Source organism: Schistocerca serialis, chromosome 7 (assembly GCF_023864345.2).
Source record: "Schistocerca serialis cubense isolate TAMUIC-IGC-003099 chromosome 7, iqSchSeri2.2, whole genome shotgun sequence".
In the NCBI taxonomy this organism is placed as follows: Eukaryota; Metazoa; Arthropoda; class Insecta; order Orthoptera; family Acrididae; genus Schistocerca; species Schistocerca serialis.
Window position 1 is genome coordinate 263,369,069 of NC_064644.1, and position 27,478 is coordinate 263,396,546.

Here is a 27,478-nt window from a genome sequence, read left to right on the forward strand (position 1 = left end):
AAAGACTAAGAATAGTTAATAAATAAAAAATTGTTGACATAACACATTTTAAGCAACTTTTAATGTTATGTCTTGTTCTTACAACAAAATAAATGGAAAGATTGAGCTTGCTTCTTCATCAGTTCTTCAAATCTCGGCACGTGGTTGTAAATTGCAATTCACTTGTCTTTCTTCAGATTTTTTACAGTCTATTTTTTCTGTTGTTGATTTCCAGTGCTGAAAAATGTACCTCACATTAGAATGTTGCAAAAAAGTGCAGGATTTACAATGATGGGTAAATGATAACTGATCATATTATTGCTGAGTAGGAAGAAGCTAATACCCTATTTTACTTAGCATCTTGATCAGAGAGGACAAGGCATTTTTTTTCTCTGATTCTGTAATGTTTGGTAAATTGAGAAATTTTTGTATCTTAGTAAATATGTATTGCAAAAATGCCTCTATCCAGAGCAAATTGTTGGCAATTTAACACTCTGCAAGAAAGTTCTGTGTGTGTTGTTGGACAGTGCAAGGGAAAAGGTTTATAGGCAGAATATGCCAAAATTTCATGGCTGTAAGTCCATATGTACGCCCCAAGGAATTTTCACCGCAAGGGGTAATTAAAAGTGAGTGCTGATGTAAACAGAAACAAATATGGATGTGATGTGAACCTGTTGGTTCAAAACCAGTGGTGGTTCTATTCACGTGATTAAATAGCATTATTGGAAGTGGCCAATTGCCGTTTTCTTCTCTGCAAGAATGAACCTGCATTTTGTACACAGCCATGGGCTCAAACTGTCAGATTTCGGGGACAGCTAAGGGCTTGGAAGAGCAATTGAATGGAATAGATAGTCCCCTTCAGCTCTTATAATTGCGATCTGTTTTCTTTACAAGTTGGTGATAACTTTTTGCTAACTGTATATTATCTCTGCTATCTCTAGAATTTGAGTATGTATTCCAATGTCGTCAAAAGCTTTCTCTAAGTCTAAAGGTGTTATAAACATAAGTTTTCTTTTCTTCAGTCTTCTAAGATAAGTTGTAGGGTCAGCGTTGCTTCGTGTTTTCCTATATTCCTCAATAAATCAAACTGACCTCCTCAGAGGTTGGCTTATAACATTTTTTTCAGTTCTTATGTAAATAATTCATGTCATTATTTTACTACGATAATTTATTAAACTGATGGTTTGGTAATATTAATAGCTGTCAGCAGCTGCATTCTTTTGAACAGGAATTAGTATATTCTCCTTGAAGTCTGAAGGTATTTTGCCTGTCAGATACACCTTGCATACTAGGTGAATAGTTTTGTCATGGCCCTCCCTTGCAAGGATCTCAGTAATTCTAAGGGAATGTTGTCTACTCCAGGGAACTTGTTTCAACTTTGGTCTTCTAATGCTGTGTCAAATTGTTTGGTAGTATTGTATCTCCCATGTCAGTTCCATTTTCTCTTCTATTTTGGTAAAATGGTCTTAAAGGCTGTTTCCTGTATGTAGCCCTTCTTTGTGTGGTACTGGCTTGCTATTACACCAATTCGCACTTCATGTCAACCATTTTTTAGATATCTGCATTACCTTTTCCCAGTTTCGTTTGCAGCGTTTTTGTATTTTCTCCTTTTCGTAGTTAGATTCCTTACTTTGTGTAGTATCAAAGGATTTCTGCAGGCATTATTTTTCATCTGTTTGATTAGCTGCTGTGTGCGCTATTTCATCTGTCAAGTCTATCCTTCCGTCTTGTACTTTATCCTGTACCACATTCCAGTCAATTCTTTTTGTTGAGAATCTTAACTTCTGGTTCTTCAAGCTTATTTATGTCCCATCTCCTTAATTCCCCGCAATTCGTTCAGATTTAATTTGCTGTTCATAACCAATAAATTATGGTTGTAATCCATACCCCCCCCCCCCCCCCCCCCGAAACGTTTTCCAGTTTAAAATCTTCTTTCAAAATCTGGGCAGTTTCCTTTTCATTCCTCTCCCCCCAGTCCCTGTTCAACTGCTATTCCTGCTCATCCTTTTTAAAATCGTTGGAAATTTATAGCTTCTTAAATAATTATTGTGCAGTGCAGTAGTTATAAAAGAAAAATCAATGTATTAATTTTGTTTTGCATGATTGGGCACTTGTCTTTTAACTTCTCTATCTTCTTTGCGTGAAAAACATTACCGTTGTAATTTCTTTGTGTCTTCAGCTTCCGTCAGATATGTCCATAACGTGGAACTCTCGGCTTATGAAAACTGCTGGTCTGTGCTATAACAAATATAGTGCTAATAAGCGAACGTCGAGGATTGAGTTATCAGTAAAGGTATGTTAATAAAATAGATTTGTGTTATATCATTCGTATATTGTAATACTTCAATATTTGCGCTAAAAGTCTTGGGAATGCTGTAACGTGGTGATCAGCCACATTGTAAACAAACAGCAGGGGAAAAAAGAGGAGAAGGGGAACAGGCCCCATCTCCCTCTCACAGGGGTGGCAGCCTATGTCTGTTTTCTCTGCTCCTGCGAAAGCAGAACTGATAAAATTAGCAAACTTTTCTGGTCAGTCTTGTGAGGGCCATATTCGTACCCTGTCGTGAACCAGGATTAATCTCTTCACTCCCTTCAACGTAACAAAAGATCACACGCAGTATTTGGTAACAACTAAAGTGCAGTTGTTTGCTGAAGTTGACAGGGTCATAAATGTTGCAGTTGAGGCCCAATATCTACACCCATCAAAACACCCCCATCTAAAATTGCCATGATAACGTGTCAACAAAACGATCTGTTCATAGTGTAATTTACAGTCACTTCATTTCTTTGAATCATGTGTTCAACAAAACTAGTAAAATAAAATCTTATTATACAGGATGCCTATGACATGGAGAAGGAAGATTTGAAAACTTTTTCCGTTTTTTCTCAATAAAAGAGCTTGGGATAGACTTGCAGTCATTTAAAGCAATAAAGTGGCGAAGTTGGATCTCGAGAGCTGACTAAATAACTCTTTTTACATGCCAAGAAATGTGGGCATGTTTTCCGTAATTATGGAGTGACACAGGTAACTCAGTTACTTGTGTGGCCATGTGTGTGTGCTGGGGGGGGGGGGGGTCTTGTTTTCATATGAGTGGATATTGTACATCTTACAACTGTAACCTTTAGAGTGTGCATCCATCAGGGGCTAAACAAGGGATCCCACAAAATCTTGTGATGTGGTTCACATATAATGAACAAGGGACCTTGTACCAACAGTGTCATACAAGGTCATTATGTAGATGAGGAGGAGAGTAGCTTCGTGTGGTCTCCTTGTTGGATCCAACATCTGTACCTCCTTTGCAACACTGCCCTCTTTTAATCTTTCTCATCGGTCACTCTTGAACACCTGTTCTTCAGTCCTCTGGCTATTTGAGTACTTTTGGGTAGAGAGTCTTCTTCTTCTTCTTTTAACTTAATGAGACTCTGTAACTTGTAACTGAAGTGAGTAGGCAAATTGAACAAACCAGCTAAGGCATAAGGCCTGGAGCTGGCAGTCTTACCCCCCCCCCCCCCCCCCATAAGTTTTGCTCTGGTACTTATAATGTTACCATGCAATTCAAAACATAAATAAGCCTCAAGGAAATAGTTCAAAACCTGTGAGCATTGTAATAACATTGTTCTTTTCCAGTAGATCAGCTGTCGGTGTTGGCATATTTGTTTCCCAAAACGAAATTGTAAATTTGCACAATAAAAAGATTCACACAATTAAAGCTTTCGGCCATTAAGGCCTTTGTCAGCAGTACACACACACACACACACACACACACACACCTGCAGTCTCAGAGAGCTGAGACCACACTGTCAACAGCAGCACCAGTGCATGACGGGAGTGGTGCGGGTAAGGAGGAGGCTGGGGCAGGGAGGGGGAGGGATAGTGTGGTGGGAGTGGCGGACAGGTTGTGGCCAAGAAACAAGTGGACCACCCTGATGCTGAACACACTGCCAAACATGATATCCCTCATCTTAATGACTGCTTCACAGCCTGTGCCATGTGGATCCTTTCCACCAACACCAGCTTTTCTGAACTGTGCAGGTGGGAACTTTCCCTGCAGTAAATCCTACGTTCCCATAACCCTCCTGGCCTCAACCTTAGTTAGTCACTGTCCTCACCCATCCAGCCCCCTCCCTGTTCCCATTCCAGCACTCCACAGCCGTCATTTCACTGCCACACCCAGTCTTTTAATTTCTTTTATTTCTCTCCTTTCCACTACTTACCCCCCTGCCCCCTCTGCACTTTCTCTCCTGCCCTCCGTCTAAACTGCAACACTTGACTGTCCGCCACTCCCATCGTACCATCCCTCCCCCCTCCCCGCCCCAGCCTGCTCCTTACCCCCACCCAGTTGCCACTCCCATCATGCACTGGTGCTGCTGTTCGCAATGTGGTCTCAGTGCTCTGAGACTGCAGGTGTGTGTGTGTGTGTGTGTGTGTGTGTGTGTGTGTGTGTGTGTGTGTGTGTGTCTACTGCTGACAAAGGCCTTAAATGGCCGAAAGCTTTAATTGTGTGAATCTTTTTATTGTGCCTATCGCGACTCCGCATGTCCGCTATATGGTGAGTAGCAAATTTTAGTATAAGTCAGATCTAAAATCACTTACTCCTCAAAATAAATGAAATGGACAACTACAGTGCCAGAGATGCATAAAATCACACATACAAACGTCACAAGAAATATTTTTATAAAATTCTCAAAATGTGGTGTGCAAAGCATGAAAAATAAGTAGCTGTTGCAGTTTTTCATTATTTAAACCAAAGTTTTTGCAAATATCTTTTGTAACACATTTCTCCTGCATCTTCTGTGAATTGCTTTGTTTACTGTTACTTAGATAACTCATCTTTTGTGTTCTTCTCCTTTCTGTTATTGCACTGTCATCAGGACTTGCATTTTACTCAGTTCTATTTCAATTGTTCTATAACATACTGAAGTACCAAACCTACATATGTAGGATTGGCTTTATGCTTCATTAAAGTAATATTTATTGTGAAGGAAGTAAAATCTAACTTAAACTATTTTTTCCAGGTTTGTGATTCAGCAGACAGACTCCGTGATACTCTAATCCATGAGCTGTGCCACTCTGCATCGTGGATTATAGATGGTGTCAAGAGCGGCCATGGACGTCACTGGAAGAGATGGTAAGTGGGGCTAGTCAAGCATATTGGTTCCAGTTTTCTGTCATTGATCTGCTCTGTGTGTCAGGGGGGGTGGGGTGGGGGGGGGGGGGGGGGGGGTGTGCATGCGCGGAAAGAACTAATCTGAAAGCTAGTGAAGTTCTCTGTTTCACTTACACGCGTATCAAAGACTCAATGCCTCTACTATTGGTGAGTTATCTTTACTCTTAGATTGTTTACATTCAGCCAGAACTCTCCACTGCCAGATTCTATATTCCCAGTGCTTGTTGGTCTGCCAGTGCTTGTTGGTCTGAAGTTCTCTCTCAAATATTGATAAACTCAACATAAGTGCATCAAAATTTTTAAATTTCGTAAGTACAAGGTCAACACTGCTTAGCAAACATATTACTAATGTTCACCTCCAGCAATTCTCTGCCATTTATAAACTGTGCAGATTCTGACATTACCATCTGATTATAGAACTAACTTTGGTATTCATTACTTGAAATTTTGCGAAATATAAAATTTATGGTAGCTAGGGGATTCATTCCGAACAAGCTGATATCACAGAGTTAGTAGCATTAGGTGGTAATACAGAATTCCTATTTGTTTAAAATAGTGCGTAGTTTCGGGGGTTGAACTGATTATTTCATAGGTTCAAATTTTGTAAATAATAACCTAATAATTGTATGTGTTTGGTCTTTTTGTTCATTAACTGCATTAGCACCAGACTTCAATGACACTGCTTGTATTTACATTTAAGATCTGTTGGATCACTTTCCACAAATTAAACATTAACACAACTCCATAGAACTAACTGCACAACTGCCACCTAAAACATTTATAGGAATACAACAATCAAAATATAATAAAGCATTATTAGAACAACATAATTCAACTTATAATTAAAAATTTCTATGAGGAGGTACCAAAAAAAAAGGCATGTATAGCACAACTCATTGCCAGTTCAGTGCTGCCTGTGTTATTGACCTGGCTTGTTCTGTTTATCTGCAGTGATTATTTTTGCTAACACTGTTTTGTTCTGTTCTTGTTTCGTTTTTTATAATGGCAAGTTTAAGTGAACAATGTGCAGCTGTGAAATTTTGCTTTCTACTCGGAAAAATGCTGCTCTTACAGTTTCAGTGTTGAAAACAGCTTACCAAGATGATGCCATGGGAAAACCTCAAGTGTAAGAATAATTTGCTCGATTTAAAAAGATTGATGACAAATCTTGTTCTGACATCCATCAGCTGACTGAATCGACAAAAATATTGAAAAAATTAGAGATCTTGTGCTCACAGTCCATTAACAGACAACTGATGAACTGTCAGATATTAGTGGGTTTATCTTGGAGCTTGGTTCAGTGATTTTTAATGGAAGACTTGGGAGTGAAAAGGTTTGCTACTAAGTTTGTGCCTTGGGTTCTGACTGAAAATCAAAAGAAATGCAGAGTTGAAACATATCGTGCTTTGAAACAACAGCTTGAAACTGATCCAGATTTTCCTTCCAAGGTCATCACTGGTCATGGGTCATGGTGTTATGGTTACGACCCAGAAACAAAGCAACAGTGAAGCCAGTGGAAGACATCATCATCACATCATCCAAAAAAATGTCTTAAAGTCAAATCAAACGTCAAAACAATGCTAATTTGCTTTTTTTTATGCCAAGGGCATATTTCATTCAGAGTTTGTTCCCCCAGGTCAGACTGTCAATAAAAACTTTTATTTGGAAGTTTTAACAAGATTGTGCAGCAGTGTTCATCAAAAAAAGGCCTGATTTGTGGGAGACATGTGACAGGCTCTTCCACGACGACAACACACATGCGCACACAGCCATCTCAGTTACAGTTTTTGACTAAAATGACATGGTCCCTCCCCTCTGCAACACGCACCTTACTCGCCTGACCTGGCTCCATGCGACTTTTTCTTATTTCCACTCATGAAAAGGGCATGAAAGGACACTGATTTGACAGCATTGAAGAAATCGTGAAGAAAAAAAGAGGGGCAAACTGTCAGCCATTTCTAAAGATGACTATAAGAAATGTTTCAAACAGTGGAAGCACCTGTTGGACAAAAGTATTAGTTTGTAGTGGAGAGTATTATGAAGAGTATAAGATGTTTTGTAAACAGTTTGAAAGTATATAGCTTTTAAAAAATAATATTTTTTTAAAATAATTTTGATGCTGATTGGTTGTGTATTTTTAATTGCAAATTAATTAAACATAGTTTCAAAACTATCACACTTTATTAATTTTTAATTACATCTTTCAGATTATGTTTCTATTAATAATTATACAGTACAGACAAGTAAGTACAGTACAAACAAGAAAGAAAGAAAGAAACATTTCAGGAATCCAGAGACAGTGGCACTCATAGTGTGCCTGTGCATGCATGCTCTGTATTTATCAGGTCTATGATCACGTGAAATTTTGAAGGACCGTAAAATGCTGTTCAGCTTCTGTATTGGCAGTTTCATATGCAGTTCCATTTGGTCCTGTTAAGTCCATGTTTTATTTGTTTCCTTCAATATGTCTGTGATAAGGACAAATATGTTGTTCTTTCTGGTATATTCTACTTACATTTACTGTCACATATGTTGTAACTGGACTACCCATCTAGATAGCTGACCACATTAAAGTGCCCACTTCTGGGACATGGAGAGGTATACTGGCCGGGATCAAATATTCCTTGCAGTTAAAGGTTGTAAGAGCTAGCCTCAATGTCATTTTTTAGACAGTTCTCCACATCCCTCTAAGTAAATACCAGTTCCCATGACCTGCCTCAGTTACACTGTGCAAACACTTTGGACAACTTTGTCACATTTGACCGTGCAATGTGCACTAAATGCAGACAGAAGGGGTGCACGAATTCCTCCCCTGTGGGGCAGCATGCAGTAGCTTTAAAATACGTTCAGGAGTGGCAGTTCCCTTGTAATAAAGCCTATAGTGTTTAAAGGTATGATAGGCTCTCTGAGAAATTGAAGTCCTGTGTCAGTTCTGACCAGGCACTAGCAGGTTATGGGACATTGGAAAGGATGGATGTTACAACCAGATCTTCCTGCTAAACAGTTACTTTTGTCCTACTGCACAATTAAGAAGGCCCATTATCTTCTCGTGATTTGATTTCATTTGTCAGTTTCTGCAATTGTTAATTAGATCTTCAATATTGAGTTGTAGATCGGCACAACAATAGACTTTCACAATTAAAGCTTTTGGCATTGGCCTACACACGCACGCGCGCGCGCGCGCGCGCGCGCACACACACACACACACACACACACGCAACTCACATACACGAATGCAGTCTCAAGCAACTGAAACCACACTGCGAGCAGCAGCACCAGTGCATGATGGAAGTAGCAACTGGGTGGGGGTGAGGAGGAGGCTGTAGTGGAGAGGGGGAGGGATAGTATGGTGGGGGTGGCGGACAGTGAAGTGCTGCAGGTTAGACAGACGGCAGGGAGACGTTGGGGGTGGGGGAAGTTGCGGAAATATTGTTATATTCTATCCTGGATTTTCCATTGTTTAATTAGATCTTCTACCTCCTTATCAAAATATAAGCACATTTTCATTGGGATACCTTTTATTAACCTGTAAAGATAGTCTTTTTATTACTCTTCATATTGCTTTAATGTCTGTAACAGTTTTCAGTTTTTCATTTGCAATTAACCTAAACCAGAATTTGTTGTCTCCTGTTCTTCTGTAATAAATTATGCAATAACTTTATTTGGTCTATCCTGCTTTATTACATTCAGTAATGCTTTCAACACTGCTTACTTAACTTTATATCCTAAAGTTGTGCAATTTATTGACCCTAGATTCAAAGTAGCAGAAACATTTGGGTTTTCTAGGTCCATGTTGTTATCTACATAGTTAATCTGTGTCGGAAGGTGTGGACTCTGTAGCAATTGAATCTGCCCCATGACATGAAACCATTGCCTGTGTTCCGTCTGCTCCAGGGCACGAGACATATGAACTGTGTGGAACCGATCACTTAGCATGCTGTTAATCAGTCAAGCCATTGTTCTGCAGGGTACGATGTGGAGTAATTTGTAGATAAGGCCTTCCCTCTACACAGTGTTGAAGGCGGCAGTTAAGATCAACAAACGCCACAGATGTTTCTGCTTCATTTTGTATCCTGACTCTCTGAAGGATGTGAGAGACAATACTCGATGCCAGCAGCTACGCCCAGGTCTGAAGCCTGCCCGATCAACTGGAACATTCTCTAAGATAGCACTACTTATTCTGTTATATACTAGCCTTTCAAAAAGCTTGTAGCAGCAGCTAAGTAGGACAATGGGGCGATAGCTTTTACCATGTTGTTGCGTTTGCCAGGCTTCAGAAAAGGTATTGTCTTAACCTTTTTAAACTCCAATGGAAGTTGACCAGTCAGCAGGATATCAGTGAATAATTCTGCCAGCCATTTCTTAGCTTTTCCTCCCTTATGGATAAGGAATTCTGGATGGATATCATCGAATCCAGGTGCCTTAAGAGGTTTGAGGTCCTTCAGTCCAGAGTCGACATCTAAAACTGTGAAGGGATGGGTATACTCAGATGAGGGAAATGGCATATTTTTCGGGTCATGAAGCTGTCTTCTGATATGTTTCGTATGTTTCTTGTCAGGAGGCACTCTTGAGGTAGTAATGATGTGAGAAGCAATTTGGTCTGGTGTTACTTTGGAATATTTTCTGCATGCTGGTGCACTTCCTCCCAGTTTTCTCAGAAGACTCCATGCTTTCCTGCTCGAGTGGGTGAGGTCCATATTTTAGACTGTTTCTGCCTTAAAGATATGTTCTAGCTGACAATAGTTCCGTAGCTATCGCTGGATCACCACTTTGATGGAAGTGTTAATACAGTGTTTCACTTTCATCATTCCACCCTGGAACATATTCTTTTCGGTATCCTCTTGGCATACACTTTTTAGCTGTTGCTGTTACTGCACCAATGAAGCGTTGATAGTTCTTATGTGATTGAGGTATCCAGCAAATGGTCTTACCCAGTTCCGTTGGAAACTTCTTCCAGTCAGCTTTCTGGAAATTCCATCGAGCATGCGGGGTTGATTGTATGACAGGAACTGTGCAGCCAATTTGTATTATTACAGGTCTGTGTTGGCTGTGAGGAAAGGCATCTATCAGTTTCCTTGTGGTGTTGATGGGAAAGCCACTTCCGTTGCAGCTAACAAAGCATAAGTCAGGATTTGAATCCTTGTCCCAAGCAGCTGACCTGAAAGTGCCTTGATCTTTGGCATGGCACACTAGATGAAGATTATTCTCTTAAATCCATTCTGCAAGCATGCTCCCATTTTCATCATTTTGAGAGTACTTCCAAAGTTCGTGGTGACTGTTGAAGTCTTCTATGTAAATTGCAAGATGTTCTGCTGTGTGTAGGACAATATCGGGCCATGATGTTTTGGGCAGTTTGTAAACATTTGTAATAGCAATACCATGCAATTGTTTGACAACTGTATGTATATCTGCCTCCACACTGACAAAAATCAGTGAAGCTTCATTTATGTTGTTACGGACGTACGTAGCAGTTTCATACACCTCATGGTAAGTTACACCAAGTACAGAATATCCAGGAATTCGACCTCGGCTTTGGAATATTTCTTCGCTGGAAATGTGAGTTTCCTGAATGGCGACGACGCCGATATTGTTGTCCAGCAAAAATTTTAACAGCCATTTGCCCTGATAATGCTTTCGATATTCAGTTGAAGGAGTGTGATAGTTGGTCTAATGTTTCTTGTTAGTGGGCTCTGAAAATAACTGTTTCTGCAAGTGTTCATGTGTCATTGCCAGGAGGTCCTGTGGATAGTCTGGCTGCCTGTAATCACTGCTGCTCAATTAGCACCACCCAGGAGGCACGTGTAGGGTATTTTAAGGTTAAACCTATGGACGTGAGCAACGCTACCTGATCTAATGACACTTCGTCCAGAAAATACTGCTATGCCAATGACCTGGCTCTAGCCGTACGACACCAGGAAATGAAGACAACAGAAGAGATTCTAACCAATGACCTATTTGCATTAGATAATTACTTCAAAATCTGGAGACTCCAACCCGATGTGAGTAAAACAGAAGTGTGTTGCTTCCATTTAAATAATCAGTTGGTGAATGTAAAACTTGAAGTAAGTTTCAGAGGCAGGATTCTTCATCATAATTGGAACCCAAAATATCTTAGTGTCATCCTGGACCCTACACTATGCTTCAAACACCACCACCTTAACTTAGCTCAAAAGCTGAGGACTCAAAACAGCATCCTCCATAAGCTATGCGGAACTACCTGGGGATCTTCAGCAACTACCATGTGATCTTCAGCTCTGCGCTTGGTGTACTCAAGTGCTGAGTATTGTGCATCTGTTTGAACAGTCATCATAAAAGGCTTGTTGGCACTGAGCTGAATATGACAATGTGCATAATATCTGGTGCAATCAGATCTACTCCAGTTTATTGGCTTCCAGTGTTAACTGGCATAATGCCTCCTGATCTACGCAGATGTACTGCCCTTACGATAGAATTCCACAAGATCTCCAGGAATTCTAACCTACCCATGCGTAGCAACCTGCCGCTTTTAAATGGTAAGAGACTGAAATCACACCATCCAACTCTGTGCGACTCTGCTGACATGGTTACTAAGGATTTCAAACCTCTTGAAGAATGGAAAGGTCAGTGGGAAGCAGTGATAGATGTGCGCATGCATAACATCTTCTCAGGTGCTAAACTTCCAAGTGGATTCGACCTACCACGCAAGACCTGGACTACTCTCAAAAGAATCTGTACTGGCCATGGCCAATGCAGGGATGCTCTCTTTAAGTGGAAGAAGCTGCCTAATCCAGCCTGTGACTGCGGGGCTCCTTACCAGTTTATTCACCACATTGTCAGTGAATGCAGGATTTGAGCCTATCATGGTGCTGAAGAGGACTTCCTGCTAGCAACTCTAGATGCAGTGTGCTGGATTGAAGGACTGGATATTCAGTTGTAAAGGCAAACTTAAGTTTTTTGTGTGTCAATATGTACACATGTATATGTATTTTAATTTTATGGTATGTCTGTATTAGCCATACGCTAAATAAAATGTGTGGAACCTTGTTTAGAGCTAGGCTGATAAGTCGTAGCCCACACCTCAGTGGTTCTGAATTTTTTTTTTTTTTTTAGCCTGGAATCAACATGATCGATTTGCATACTGATCACCTGCTAGTACAGACCCCAAGTCTTCAGATAATTTTGTCATTTAACAGTTAGTCAGGCTTTGCATGACATATAATACATGTAGTTGAGAGGTAAATAGACTGAATCGCCATACTTTCTACAATGTAAGGTGAACAGTTCGTGGAAATTTATTTTCTATGAAGCAGTCCATTAATGTTGGTACTCAGCTGCATAGCTTGGATCTCTAGATTGGATATTAGAATCTATCCTGGTTGGTTCCCTTAAACTTCATTAAGCTGTAATTAAGTTATCCTGACAGCTCTTGACAGTGACATTTTTGTTAGTTAACTAAGTTATTACACAACTGCTAGCCAGTGCGTTCCTTCGGGAGGCAAAATGTGTAGCACTGCTGGTTGACATACACAAAAGTTGTTAAAGTTACTACACACTACCTAGCTTTTGGCACAAATAGTTCCTTTGCAAGGAGAAGTTGTAGGTATCTCTTACTCTGAAGTCTGTGTTGTTTGTTCTTCCTTTCAAACCTTTCCCAGCCCCATCCCTCTCTTCGCCCTTGAAGGAGCTTTGAGTTCAGAAAGGCTGGTAGTTTGTAATTTTTACTTTTATATGTGGGTGCCTGGCAGTGCTACAAAATTCACCTCCTGGAAACAAGTATGAGCTACCAGTTTTGTCTCTTAATTTATTGCATTTTATGACTTAGTTCTACAGTTATAGTAAATTTTCTCAGTTGAAAATATGGCAGTATGCTGACCATTCACACCCTTTTGTTTACATAACTTGGTAAGTAATCAGCTTTTTATAACTGATTATCTCACTCCTCTTAGTGTCAGACTAAGGATGAGTGATGGATAGTGTAGATCATTTCTCCTTCTATTTTTTATGAATGTTACTGTTTTCAGTGTTAGATAAAAAAGCTTCATAAGGGAGCAAATGTAATAAGAGGCTGTTGTCAGTATGCCCAATTGTTTAAAGAGCTCTCTGCAAGAGGTTCTAGAGTGAACGCCACTCTTCTGTGTATCACACACTTTTTTTCCTCAATGAGGAGTTAACGTAGAATGTGGTGCCATAAGACATCAGTGAATGAAAATTTGTAAAGTAAGACACCTTTTTCACAATTTCATCTCCAGTATCTGTTACTATCTGGAATTTAAAAGTTGCAGAGCGTAGATGTTCAAGGTGATCTGCAACTTGTGACTTCCAGTTCAAGTTTTTATCAGTATAAATACATAATAACTTGGAGTGTCCCGATTCATTTAATCAATTTTCTGTCTTGTTATTTCTAATTTTTTGGTCAGGTGTTGTGCAATACTTAATTGCTTGTATTGTGAGTTATCTGAATTCACTGACAGTGCATTTGCAGAAACCTGGTTATTAATTTTTGTGAAAATATTACTTACATTTTAAAGTGTTGAAATTACTACATTAGGGTTGATTATAATACTTGCATCATCAGCAAAGAGAACTAGTGCATGGAAGCTCTTGTTATGTGAGAGCAAGAGTGAGCCCAATATTAATCACTGTAGTACTGTCATAATGATATTCTTCCTTCTGATATTAGCTGTTGTGTTGAGCATTTTTTTTAATATGAGGGTAATCCCAAAAGTAAGGTTTCCTAATTTTTTGTAAGTACATAGATCTGGTTATTTATACAATGGTTTATATCAGTTTACAGCTTGAACATTTAGCTATTTTTCGACATAATCACCATTTATGTCGATGCGTTTTTGTAGACGCTGTGGCAGTTTTTGTATGCCCATGTCATACCAGCTCGCCACCATGCTGTTCAGAAAGTTATGAATCTCTTTTCTTCACATAATCGTCAGAGCTGAATAACTTTCCGGCCAAATGTTCTTTTAACTTAGGGAACAGGTGATAGTCACTGGGCGCCAAGTCAGGACTGTAGGGTGGGTGGGTGATTATGTTCCACTGAAACTGTTGCAGGAGAGCAACAGTTTCCGAGTGATGTGTGGGCGAGCATTGTCATGGAGAATGTGTATGCCCTTGCTCAACATTCCTCTTCTCTGGTTCTGAATTACCTGTTTGAGTTTTTTCAGAGTCTCACAGTACCTGTCAACGTTAATTGTGGTCCCAGTGGGCATAAAGTCGACCAACAATACCCCTTTCCAATCCCCAAAAACGGTTGTCATGACCTTACCGGCAGACTGTGTTTGTTTGAATTTCCGTGGCTTTGGCGAAGAAGGATGCCACCACTGGCGTGATTGTTGCTTGGTCTCAGGTGTAAAGTGGTATGTCCAGGTTTCGTCACCCATGACAATTGAGTCCAGAAAGTTGTCCTGTTCGGCTGGAAGGCGGTGAAGAAATGCGTGGGAAGCATCAACTTATTGCCGCACGTGGCCCTCAGTCAGCATGTGTGGCACCCATCTTGTGCACACGTTCCGGTAGTTCAATGTTTCCGTTAAAATTCTGTGAGCGGTGCTTTGGGAAACCTGAGGAACCAACATGCCGAGATCATCCAGGGTGATCCGCCGATATTTACGCATGCTTTGCTCAACCTTCAACACTGTCTCCTCAGAAATTGACTGTCTCCTGCTCCTTTGTTCGTCATGAATTTCGGTCTGACCAGCTGCAAACTCTCTACACCACTTAAGAAAATTTTTGACATCCATGCATGACTCGCCATACACTTCTGTCAATTGGCAATGGATTTCAATCGGCACAGTGCCCTTTGCGTTCAAAAACCGAATAACTGCGCGCAATTTGCACTTGGTGGTAACATCCAACAGGAGCTCCATTCTCTACGGCTACCAAGCCAAGACTGAGCACCTCAGCGCTGCATGCGTATGTTCACACACAGTGCATGAAGCGCTCTTCATAACAGTGTGACCAACTGCCAGATAGAGTTCTATACTTATAAAAAAATAAGAGACCTTACTTTTGGGATTACCCTCGTATAAACATGAAAGCTTCCAGAAATAATGTTTTATTAACTAATTGGTATGTGTATAACAACCACTACAAGCCACAGAGCCTATAATTACCATGGAGTAATTAAAACACAAAAAGAGTAAAGAAAAAAACTGTCAATATCAATTTACATATCTCAACATTTCCCCTTAAATTGTCATTGACACAGTATGAAGTCTAAATGTACACTCCTTCACTCATTTGAAAAGGCCAGTTTCCTACCCATATTTCATGTCTGGCATTGCTAAGTGGTCTTGTGAAAGCATTGACTAACATCTCTTTAGAAGGGAGATGTTCAACATTAACAATAACTGATTCAGCATGTCTTCTTATAAAAAGGTACTTTATACGCTTGGATCTATTTGTCACTAGATTGTTGGCTAGCTAAATGGCTCCTTTATTATCACAATATACTGTAAGTGACTTTGAGACTGCTTGGATCTATCTCAGACACAAATTGTCTTAAAACACAGTAAATCTTGAACAGTTGATGCCAAAGCCATATATTCAGCTTCACAAGTAGAAAGTGCTATAGTTTTCTACTGGACCATGAAATTATAATTTTGCATTTTTATGCATGGACCAGTTACAGAGTTTTTGTCATTGATTTTACTACCCCAGCCTACATCACTGAAGGTCATTATTTCTCTGTTAGCATCTCTAAAAAATTCTAACTTATAGTCCATGGTTCCCTTTAAATATCTAAACAATCATTTTACAGACAACCAATGAGTCTCTTTAAAACAATGATTGTATCTGCATATGAGCTTTACAGCGAAACTCACATCAGGTCTAGGGATTTGGAATACACATAGAAGACTTCCTATTGTATATTGATACAATACATTGATATCACCTGATTCGACTGCTTCAAGGTCCAAACCAAGTTGAAGTGGTGGTGACACTGGCTTGGCTTCACTCATTCCAAATTCCTCCAAAACTCTTTTTACGTAGTATTTCAGAGGAATCCCAATTTTTCCTTTTCCACGATCCTGTGTAATTTCCACACCTAGGCATTGGCTTATCTGTCCTGAATCTTTTGTCTCAAAAAATCTCTTCAAAGAACTTTTGAACTGATCCAAAACACTTCCGGTGCTTAAAAATAGCAGCATATCATAGGCATATAAAGCTGTGATGACTAGACTAGTTCGGTGCCTTCTCTGTGAATACATGGATAAGTGTTCGACCGGTTCAGTTTCAGTATCTTTAACACCTCGTCAATTTTTTGATTCCAGTTCCTACCAAACTGTCTTGAGTTTGTAAACGGCTTTCTTCAGCCACCACACTTTTCCAGGAGTTCCAAAATTTGCTGGTGGAATGACATAAGCTTCTTCATTTAAGTCCCAATAGAAATAAACAAAAGTGATGTCAACATAGTCAGTCTCCAGGTTCTCTCGAGCTGCCATAGACAAGAGACATCAAATGGATGGATGCATGCATGACCACAAGTGTGAAGGTGAAGGTGTCCCCATAATCAACACCTAGAACTCGAGTGCATCCTTTATCGCTAGGCATGCCTTAAATGTTTCTGGTCTACAGCTAGCCCCCAAGCTTTATTTTTAATACCCACTTAGTATTGAGTGGTTTGTCCCCCCTGGGTAGCTCTACTTCTTCAAATGTGTTGTTATGAGAATTCTTTCTTCATTTCTTTTTTCCATTCTTCGTTATTTGTCCCTTCCAAGATGTCTTTGACATCAGTGTTGTCACTTGGAAGTCCTTCTTCCAAATAGTAACATGATCTGGCCATGTCTTGGGTTTTGGTTCTCTGTTTGACCTTCGAGGTGTAACCTCTTGAACTACGTCTTGATTTACATGACCCTCATCTTGAGCTTCAATTTCTATTGAATCACTGTCAAGGCCATAAAAGGGTTCATTATCACTGTCTTCTGATTTAACTCCTTCAGTTTGTGAAGTACTAATGTCCTGAAGAACTGCTTCTTGTTCCAATCCTAAGGCATTTGAGGTCTTAGGTTCCTCTGTTTTTGAGCTTTAAAAATTCTCATCCTACAGCCAACTATCTAGCCAGTCTCGCTATTGATGAATCGATAGCCTTTGGGTGTCTGACAGTAGCCTACAAATGTCAGCTTCTGTGACTTCTTATCCCACTTCTTGTGATGTGGTTTTGGAATTTTAAACATTGCAATACAGCCAAGAATACTCAAATTTGATAAACAAGGCTTTCTCCTATGACAAAGTTCATGTGGCTTTTTATCTCCAACTGTGGTGGACAGCAAACAACTTGATAGGTATGCAGTTGTAGACACAACTTCAGCCCAATACTCCTTTAGTAGGTTAACATTGATCATCATGGTATGAGCTTTCAACCAATGTGCTATTAGCTCTTGTGACAACACCGTTTTGCTGTGGGCTGTAATGTACTGTAAGCCAGTGGATGACACCTTCAGAAGTCAGAAATCTTTTTAGTTCATCATTGATGTACTCCCTTCCGTTGTAAGACTGCAACTTCTTGGTATTTTTGCCTGTCTGCTTTTCCACCACAACTCTGAAGTTTTTAAATATCTATGTTACCTCACATTTTTTCTTCAAGAAATAAACAAACTTAAATCCTGAAACATGAAAGTGTGAGAAAATAATGATTTCCATTAATAGATACTGTCTCCATTTGCGCACACAAATCGGAATGTACTAAATCTGTGTGTAGAATACATTTTCCTAGGCTTGAGTGGAAGATGTGACTGTTTTCTCATGATGCACAACTTGGAGGTCCTTACCCACAATATCTTCTTTTAGTCATCTGACAACTTCAGCATACTTTTGTGATTCTTATGTCCTAGCCTGTGATGCCATAAGAATCCACTATCTTTTACATAGTAGCACTGTTTCATTTCACTTCTATTCAAACAATAGACGCCACTCTTATGCATTGCTTTGTCAATTAGCAGTTTGTCATGGACCAAATACACCTTCATGGCAAATTTCCACGTCGAGTAATTTTCACACTGATCAACGTTGCAACCACTGGAAGTCCAGTTGGGGCTGTACCAATCATTTGAAGCTTTGACTGGGAAAAAAGAAATTGGCAGTCTGCACCCATGACTGATCAATGAGCAAAAAATGAATGATCGCCACCACATGTGTGATTTCCAAACCGGCTCTGGATTTCCGCACACAACCTAAATTTTAACATTCATAAAACCTTACTTTCACTCCTGTGCCTGGCCCCATAACCTTTTGTTGAGCATTTTTTAAATGTAAATGTGAAAGCTCTCTGAAATAACATTTAATTAATAAATTCCTGCATAACTTGTTGCACATATATTAAGTATATGCATAATGTCGTTAACATTATGAGATGCAGTTGCTTTAAATTCCTATGCAGCTTGTTCATAGCTAGTGTGCTTTATTATTGACATAAATAATACCTTAAGGATTTGTTTATTGTCATTGTTAGTTCGCATTGCTTTTGTTTTCTGTTAAAGTTTCATTTAAGCGACAATTTTGCAGGGCTAACACAGCAATGAAGTGTTTCCCAGATATTCCACCTATACGACGCTGTCATGATTATAAAATAACAACCAAGTTTATATACAAGTGTGTGCAGTGTGGCTATAGGTAAGTATAGATCTGTTAGTTTAAAATAAAGCTTGCCATCTTTGTAAGAACTTGAAATGGAAAACCAAATGGAAACAACAAATTGCAAAAAGAGGGAGACAGTACCAGTCTTTCTGTAAACTATCTTCAACACCAGACTGTGCCTTGTGTTCTCCTTACTTTGCAATTAATTGAATGTTTAGGATAAAGTTTCCAGAGCTTACACTAAAATGTATTTACTTTTTATAGCAATTTAAAAGGATAAAATTTGTGTTACATTGCATAACGTTCTTTATTACCTTGCCATTTAAAATAAATTATTATAATTGGAAGATGAGACGATGGAGAAATAAAAATTAATTTTATTTAGCAGTAACTGTTGTTCACTATCTGTCTGTCACTTGATTCTAACCTCAGACCAACCATTTAGTTCTCTGCTGGTGTGTGTGTGTGTGTGTGTGTGTGTGTGTGTGTGTGTGTGTGTGTTTTATTTCAGCTGTTTTCTGGTATTTTGAAATATAAAATAAAGTCTTCTGTTCCACTTCATGACAAGCCTCAAGTCGTGAAATCTAAAACTGTAAGGTTTCCTTGTGCACACTCCCCTTGTGCACATTCCATCTTTTCTGTGTACGATTCTCTTACAGCAATTGACCTTCTTTCTTTAATGCTTTACATATTTCTATATTATCAATGTTTCATGTTTTATTAATTCTTTTCTGTACAAATGCCCTAAGAAACATTTTGTAAAATTCATGCATTAATTGGTAGTAGTAGTTGTTGGTATTAACTCGGGACCCGAATTCGAGTCTCGGTCGGGCACACAGTTTTAATCTGCCAGGAAGTTTCATATCACCACACACTCTGCTGCAGAGTGAAAATCTCATTCTGGATTTTGTAAACTGTTTACTGACTCCATGACCAAGTAGCTTTGGCTTTTATGGTCCCACAGGACTTCACAAATAAAAAAAAATAAGAGGTCAGTTCTTCAAGCTGGAACTACCCCAGTGGACAGGCTCCACCGAATGACTGCCTGATTGGGAAGAAAGGCCAATTTATGAGCAAGATGATGGCTTCAGGTGTGGTGCAGTAAGATTTCCTCAGCACTATTGCAGTGGTTGCATATGGCTGATGAAATGTACAGCTGACATATCATGCTCATAAGCAGTGAGAGGCCAGTAAAGTGTGTTACTCCCTTGTCTGTCTATGATGACTGAAACAGAAAATGAATTCATTCCAGACTACCTCATTCTTCCTTTTGTATTTTCATATTCCCCTCCTCAGTGGTTCATCTGACAAAAAAGTTATCCATTTTGTCTCTCATTATCCTGTTGGGGCAACAAATTTCATTTAGTTATTTCTCACTACCTACTTGAAACTTTCCTCAATTTGCAGTATGTTAGTCTGTAATCTTGGGGCTAATGAAAGTACCATTGACATATCAAGATTGTAATTACTCTCCAATTATCTGTCACCATAATATCTTACTCGTAAACACCAGACCAGTGGCATCTGTTTCATAATATTGGATTGAAAAAGTTTTGGAAATTGCTTAATTGATTTTTTTTTTTTTTTTTTTTTTTTTTTTTTCCATTGATATTTAAGTGTGGGAATGAAGGTTCTTGTGACATCTTTGTACAAAATATTCTTGGTTTTCTTGCCATGTCAAATTACAGTAAAACATGGATATTCAGAGAGAACATCCATCAGCTTTATCAGTTATCAGGAACAACTAATGATCCTAATTGCTGTTTTGATGGCCTTATTAAGAGCCCAGGATTAGTCAGTCCATCATCGTCATGTTTTGCAACCACAGATTGTGTTGGTCCGCAGTGCTAGTGGCACCTATTGGAACATCAATAACTTTGTGAATTTTTCTGTTATCTCTTTATTGAGACCACTCTTCAATGCACTAGGGTGATAATAGCCACTGCTGTTGCACATACTGATATCTACAGTATCTTTGATAAAATAGTCACAGTATGTTGATGGATGGGACAGGAGTTTTCGTTAATCAAATAAAATTTTATGTTTATTCATAAGGCTATATTCAACAACTGCTAATTTTTGTCAATACAGATTTTAAAAGTGCTGTTGGTATTGCCAATTGTAAGGCAGACACAGCAGCAGTTATGACTGTCAGTTCTCTGTGGTGGTTGAAAATTTGGGTTTTATTCTAATTTGACATTATTACTATTATTATTTTATTATTATTATTATTATTATTTCTTTCTTGTCTCAGACGTTATGTCTGGTTAAAAATGGAAGGTGACGCGGACCTTGATCAAGCGTGACTTCCTTTTAACGGTACAGTATATGTTACATGGCATTTAGGAACTGTCGGGTAATTGAACAAGTGTCAATAATTACAGATTTCTGTAGTTGTATATATAAGTTTGGATGTAGCTGTATTGCATTGATGTACTGGTGGATATTGTGTGGTATGACTCCTGTAGTTGATAGTATAATTGGTATAATGTCAACTTTATCCTGATGCCACATGTCCTTGACTTCCTCAGCCAGTTGGATGTATTTTTCAATTTTTTCTCCTGTTTTCTTTTGTATATTTGTTGTATTGGGTATGGATATTTCGATTAGTTGTGTTAATTTCTTCTTTTTATTGGTGAGTATGATGTCAGGTTTGTTATGTGGTGTTGTTTTATCTGTTATAATGGTTCTGTTCCAGTATAATTTGTATTCATCGTTATTGTTATTATTATTTCAGCATTGGTCGACATTCAAAATCTTTGGACTTGGAAAGAAAAAGATGTGGATATTGCCTTGGCAAGTTTGAATTGTTTATTAACAAGCCTAAGAGTACAAGGGATACAAAGACACCTGCACAACTACAAACACCGAGGACTCCTTCAGCTTTTGCAGTTTTTGTGAAAGAGAATTATGGTTCTGTTAAAAAAGAAAGATCTGATTTGAAACATGGTGAAGTAATGAAGTTACTAGGGCAGAAATTTGCAGCTGTAAAGGTTTCTACATGTGTAAACAATGTTTAAGAACTGGATTCATATTGGCACGGATGCTCATAAGGGTAGAGGAGCCGATTTACCTTCACACAGTGGGAATATTCAAATGTCATAGGTTTACCTTCCCCTGGGAGAATTAAATGCTATTTTGAGTGTTATCAAAGACAAAATTACAATGGTGATGAAAAATATTGGGTGCAATATAAGTAATAGAATGGATGGTTATATCTGTTATCCAAATAGCAAATATTTTATGCAATACAGAGGCATGTAAACAAGTAAGCTTATTACTTCTACAAACTTAGCTTACAAATAAACTTTCATCTTCCTCCAATATGCAACTTTCTCCCTTTCCCCTCTCACCTTTGCAAAAAAAAAAAAAAAAAAAAAAAAAAAAAAAAATGCACATAGGTAAGGAGAGGGAGTTTAACTGAACTACCATGTTAAAGTTCTTGTTTAACTGCCTGTATGCTTCTGAATATCTCCACCATATAGTGACTGATGCTTTACTCATTCATTTATTAATTATGTATGATAGGTGCTCATACTTTTCAAAAAGACCACGACTTCAGTGGTGAGATACCTCCTCAGTCTGTAGGAGATCCTTACTGGTTTCCATATAACTTATATTTACAAAACAGCGAACACAATACTAACAATTCATCAAAATATAAAGAGTAATTTCATTCCAAGACTGATTTTTGTTACTATTTAATCTCTATTTTGAGCATGCTTTCTTTACTTTGTATGTATAATATACATCAGGTCTTCCAATGAAAGGTATTGGATGCCAATTTTAATTTCATGCAGAGCCTGCCATAGAACACTTACTTTAATAAAACCAGTGCATATAAACTTGCATGTAAGATTCATGCATTAATTGGTAGTAGTAGTTGTTGGTATTAATATGTATGTTGAAAGAGAACATGGTTGGCTCTTCTTTTTTAAATTTTACAATGAGATTTTCTTCTCAGCTATTATTAGTGTGTTTCAGTGTGCACTGTCTACTGCAATATGCTTCACGTGTTCAATTGAGTGTTCTCCTGTCTCGTTTTCTGCTACTTTATGTCATACTCTCTGTTTCCCACCTATGTATTTTTATAGTTACTGTTGGATGTGTTTGCGCTTCATTTGTGTAATGTACATGACATGTTTGGGATAATGAAATTTTTTTAGATGAAAAAAGTATTTAAATGATTGATAGTTACAGGCCTTGCTGCACTGTTATACTAGTTTAGTATGCCCTATTGAGGGGAATCTAATGTGTATGTAATAACAACAGCAATGAGTGCCACTATCATCAACAAAAGGGTATTAATTGTGTAAGTATAGTGCCTGTTGCACAGCTGGTTGTCAGTGAGTTCTCTGTGGAATAGGAAATGTATGTTCTCTCAAAGTAATGCTTCATTGTATATAATTTTTGTGTCAGAATAAAACAGGCATCAATATATGTGTGTAGTGTAACATGTTTTCACAAATATCATTCTTTTGGTTGTTAATGATTTTGTCAGGTATACTAACAACCAGTTAAAACCAAATTACTTTATTATACACTCTAATATATTACATACATTATGGGGCAAATAAGTGGCCTGGAGAACAGAGTTATAGGGTACAAAGAAATGCAGCAGGGGAAAGAAAGTACAGTACTAACCTGACTATAGCAGATGTTGAAAGTACCACCATTCATCTCTTGGCACTTATGGGATCTGGTCAGTAAGTTGCTAAAGGCGGATCGAAGCTGGACTGCTGGAATTGTTGCAGTCTCACCCAAAATGTAATGCCGCAGTTCTTGAAGTCTACAAGGGTTGTTGCAATACACCTCAGGCTTGAGGGTTCCCTACACAAAGCAGTCGCCCACTGACGGATAATGTGACCTGGGTGGCCAACTAGTGCCGCAACCGGACTGACCTCTGTTAACAGTGCTGTCAGGCCTGAAGAGTGTGTAAATGTTATCCAAGGTTTGGCCAGCTCTGTGGGCAGTTGCTCCATCCTGTTGGAGTGTGGTTATATGCATACGTTCACATCGAAACATATGCACTGGTCTGGGCCATTTTTATTTGCTCCTCCAAGTATATACAAGAGAACGTGAAAAAGCAAGTTACACAGTATTGTGGTAGACTAAGTAACTTTTATTGAATGCTGAACTAAATTTCAAAGTGACACGGATAAATGACACTATTTTTCTACATACTCAACAAACCTTAAAAAGACTGTTCCACCATTCTTTCGATTTCTTGACTGTAGAAACTTGCTCATTGTTTAAGGAGCTATTTGAGAACTGCTGTGTGGACATCATCATTGAAAAATGTCCTCCCGCCCCCAGATGTTGTTTCAGCTTGCTGCAGTCGTAAAAGGCTTTTTCCTCGATTCCTAGAAAAGTAAGCATTTGTAGACTCTTATATAAATGACAAAAAATGTTGTATTTTCAATTGTCTCAATTTGAGTTGATTGTGGCTCTTGAAGTGATTAGTTAAAAGCAGGGGGAGGGGGGTGGGTAATTGAGCCAAAATATCTTTAGTTTTAGGTTGTATTCAAAGAATCTGCCAAATTGCTGATCCATGTCTGAGGCTTTCCTCATGAGAACAGTTACATATTATTTGAAGGGGAAAGAATTACACACACATAATCTGAATGAACATATTGACATATGGGAAGAATGGAAACAGAATGCACGAAACTGAAGACCACATTCTTTGCTGACATCACAAGGAGGACGTGGTAGATAAAACGTACTGATACTGGGTGTTGGCTTCGATCTGTGTTGCATTGATTTTGTGACATGTAATGTCATACATACGCAAACAGCAAGAGTACAGAACACTGACAAGTTGTTTTGGCTTTATTATTTTTGGGGTGTAGTTACATGTCAAACTGATCTGCAGCATATGTTAGCATTTAATGTTTATTAGTTAACAGCACATTTTTCAATACAATTTATGATTCAGTGAATTTTGAAGATTAAAAAAGTGAAAAAAATTGAAATCAATAATGAAAACTAGACATATTCATCTTGATGGAGTGGCTGCAATTGTTACAGAATGTGTCCAAATTAAGTCTCAAAATTGCTTTCCCTTATTTCCATATGACTGGCTTTGGATTGTCTAACGCTTTCTTGAATGACAAGAGACAGTGCAGTGTTGGGTTGCATGACTCACACATCTGTTTCAGTTGACTTACACATTGTGCGTGCAGCCAATCCTCTTCTTTGGGTTATCAGCTACGTTGCTCTCACCGTTTAATTCGTCTCCGAAGACTGTATCAGGTTAAAGGGAATATTATTAACCAGATCTATATTCTCGAAATAAATTATGGACTTATAGGATCGTGTCAGTTGAACAAAAATATATTTTCAACTCTCGTCCCAAAGTAACAATTATTCTGTACAAACTCCCGCAAGCTAACTGGTTCCAAGATAAATGTCAGAATCCACTAAACACTCATACAGTTACATATATTCTGCCTCATGCAGAGCCAAGACATAAAGTAAAGGTCTGTATATAATACACCCTTCATCTGTCCGTGTAACAATCCTCGTGACACCACAAACCACAGAACATTATCACACACACACACACACACACACACACACACACACACACACGTGGCACAGTAAAAAGGCTCTCTCACCCTCGTCATTAAAATATCGGGTGTTTGAGACAGAAGTTGGAGCAACAACAGAGCAAATGGAAGTGCTACACAGAACTCCAAAAAGTTTTTATTTGAATGTGCTGGAGGAATTAGAAACTTACGCCCACCAAGTGAAATATTGAGAGGAACTACTTAATGAGGAAAGTGACTTCATACAGACTAACTATTACAACAAAAAATCAATTACTGGCAAAATTATTTAATTAGGTAGATAAAAAATCTACTCACCAAGTGGCGGCAAAAGCTCGCACACAGAGAAGGTGGTTGTAATTGGCAAGCTTTTGGAGCCAATGCTCCACCTTCAGGCAGAAGGGTTAAGTTACCCAGAGCTGCAGATCAGGAGAGACTTACCGTATGGGATGAAAATATAATACCAATTGTTGGGGACTGCATCAGGTGAGATTTGAAAACCTGTAGGCTATCAGGTTCTCAAATCTCGTCTGATGCAGTCCCCAGCAATCGGGCTTTCTTTCTCATCCTGTACGGTAAGTCTCCCCTGACCCACAGTTCTGGGCGACTTTCCCGAAATCCATTTTCCTGGACCTCTCCAGTTCTTTTCCTTCACCCCTCTTCCTCCCCTTTCAACCCTTCTGCCTGTGGAATGAGCCACTGACTCTGAAAGCTTGACAATTACAACCGTCTTTTATGTGTGTGTTCTGCCACTGATAGTGAGTACATTTTTTATCAGTCTAATTAAATGATGCCTTTTATGTAATTTTCAAAGACTTGTTACAGCATTTACTTTGAGATGTATGATAACTAATTTCTTAAGAATCTCGAAACTTTGTAAACTTAAATTTTAAACGATTTGTAATTCGCACTGGTCGTAACTATAAAAGTTTTTTTAAATAGATATGAAGATGAGCAGCTAGCCCAAAATTGGTCATACTGAGAAGAAGGAAACCAAGCTGTAGACTGAATTTGGACACTTTTTGAAATCATTAACACCTTAGCTTACAGTGTCATGTGAGAGACGTAGCGTGCCTACCTGGCCAAACATCAACTCGACGTATCAAGAGATGTGGTACGTTTACTGCGCAAAATTTAAACAGAACATCTCTGACATGTTGCGGAGCTGATCGAGCACACGCGGCATACGTGAAGGATTCTTTGCCGCATTTGGAGCTGTAGAAATTATAAAAATACTTTCACAATGTTCCCGACGTGTAGCAAACGTGTTCACGAGGAAAGGGAGACATGTGGTGGCATAGCCAACAATGATTTTGCCAGGATATTTTGACAACGGTAGTGACAGTGGTAGCGATGTTTTACCTCGTGTACGAAAACAGTGTAAGCGGCTGGTGATTGAAGATGATACTGACAAAGAAGAGCAAACCTACCAGGAACAGTCAGTCACGGATGTGGCAAAAGGAAGACAATGAACCAACAATCTGTAAGTATACGGAAATTCCTGGAGTACATGAAGCAGCTTTATAGCAAGTGAGTACAAGCATAAGAGAATTAGACGTTTTCTATGTAATATTTAATAGTATATTTTTGGGAAAACATCGTAACTGAAACGAATAGGTATGCACAAGGTGTACTCTACAATGAACAGAAGAGACAAAAAAAGAGACCAAAAGTGGTCTCCTATCGGCTGTAATGAAAACAATTTACATTGCGCTATGTATAATCATGGCTGAAGTAAGGAAACCGTCGATTCAGATGTATTGGTCTAGGAGGGCCGTTATAGAAACGCCAATATTTAAGAAGACGATGCCATTCAGAAGATTTCTGCATTTAGCGAATAACAGTTTAGCCAACAACACAGATAAGCTGTACAAACTAAGGCCAGTCATAGATATGTTCAATCAAAAATTTAAGGAAGTGTACACAGTGCAAGAGAATATTGCCATTGATGAATCATTCAAGAAATTTAAGGGGTGCTTATCATACAAACAATTTAACCTATCAAAAAGAGTGAGGTTCGGTATTAAAATTTATAAATTGTGAAAGTCAGGTTCAGCATGCTGCTATGATTTTAAACTAATGTGATTGGAACAGTGCGCTCATACAGAAAAAGTATGCCCACAACTTCCTGAAGGCAAAATTAAAGAAGGGAGAATATACAGTGAGGAGTTGTAATGGAATATTGGCACCAAAATGGAAAGATAAACAAGACGTTTA

The 27,478-nt window shown here is 38.7% G+C and overlaps 1 protein-coding gene and 1 long non-coding RNA gene across 2 annotated transcripts in view; one reads left to right on the forward strand and one right to left on the reverse strand.

Moving 5' to 3' along the window:
- The window catches only part of LOC126412319 (germ cell nuclear acidic protein-like), a 79,887-nt gene extending 56,737 nt beyond the window's left edge, over window positions 1-23,150 (forward strand). Inside the window, exons 8-11 of the mRNA XM_050081840.1 lie at window positions 2,159-2,272; window positions 4,996-5,108; window positions 18,639-18,746; window positions 21,448-23,150. Coding sequence (XP_049937797.1) covers window positions 2,159-2,272; window positions 4,996-5,108; window positions 18,639-18,746; window positions 21,448-21,730 — 618 coding nt within the window. The 3' untranslated portion in view covers window positions 21,731-23,150. The remainder of the gene's footprint in view (window positions 1-2,158; window positions 2,273-4,995; window positions 5,109-18,638; window positions 18,747-21,447) is intronic.
- Window positions 109-27,332, reverse strand: LOC126412320 (uncharacterized). The gene is made up of 3 exons (XR_007575274.1): window positions 26,340-27,332; window positions 23,355-24,073; window positions 109-216 (listed from the first exon to the last, which is right to left on the reverse strand). It is a non-coding gene; the product is annotated as an uncharacterized LOC126412320 (long non-coding RNA).
- Window positions 27,333-27,478: the final 146 nt, after the last annotated feature.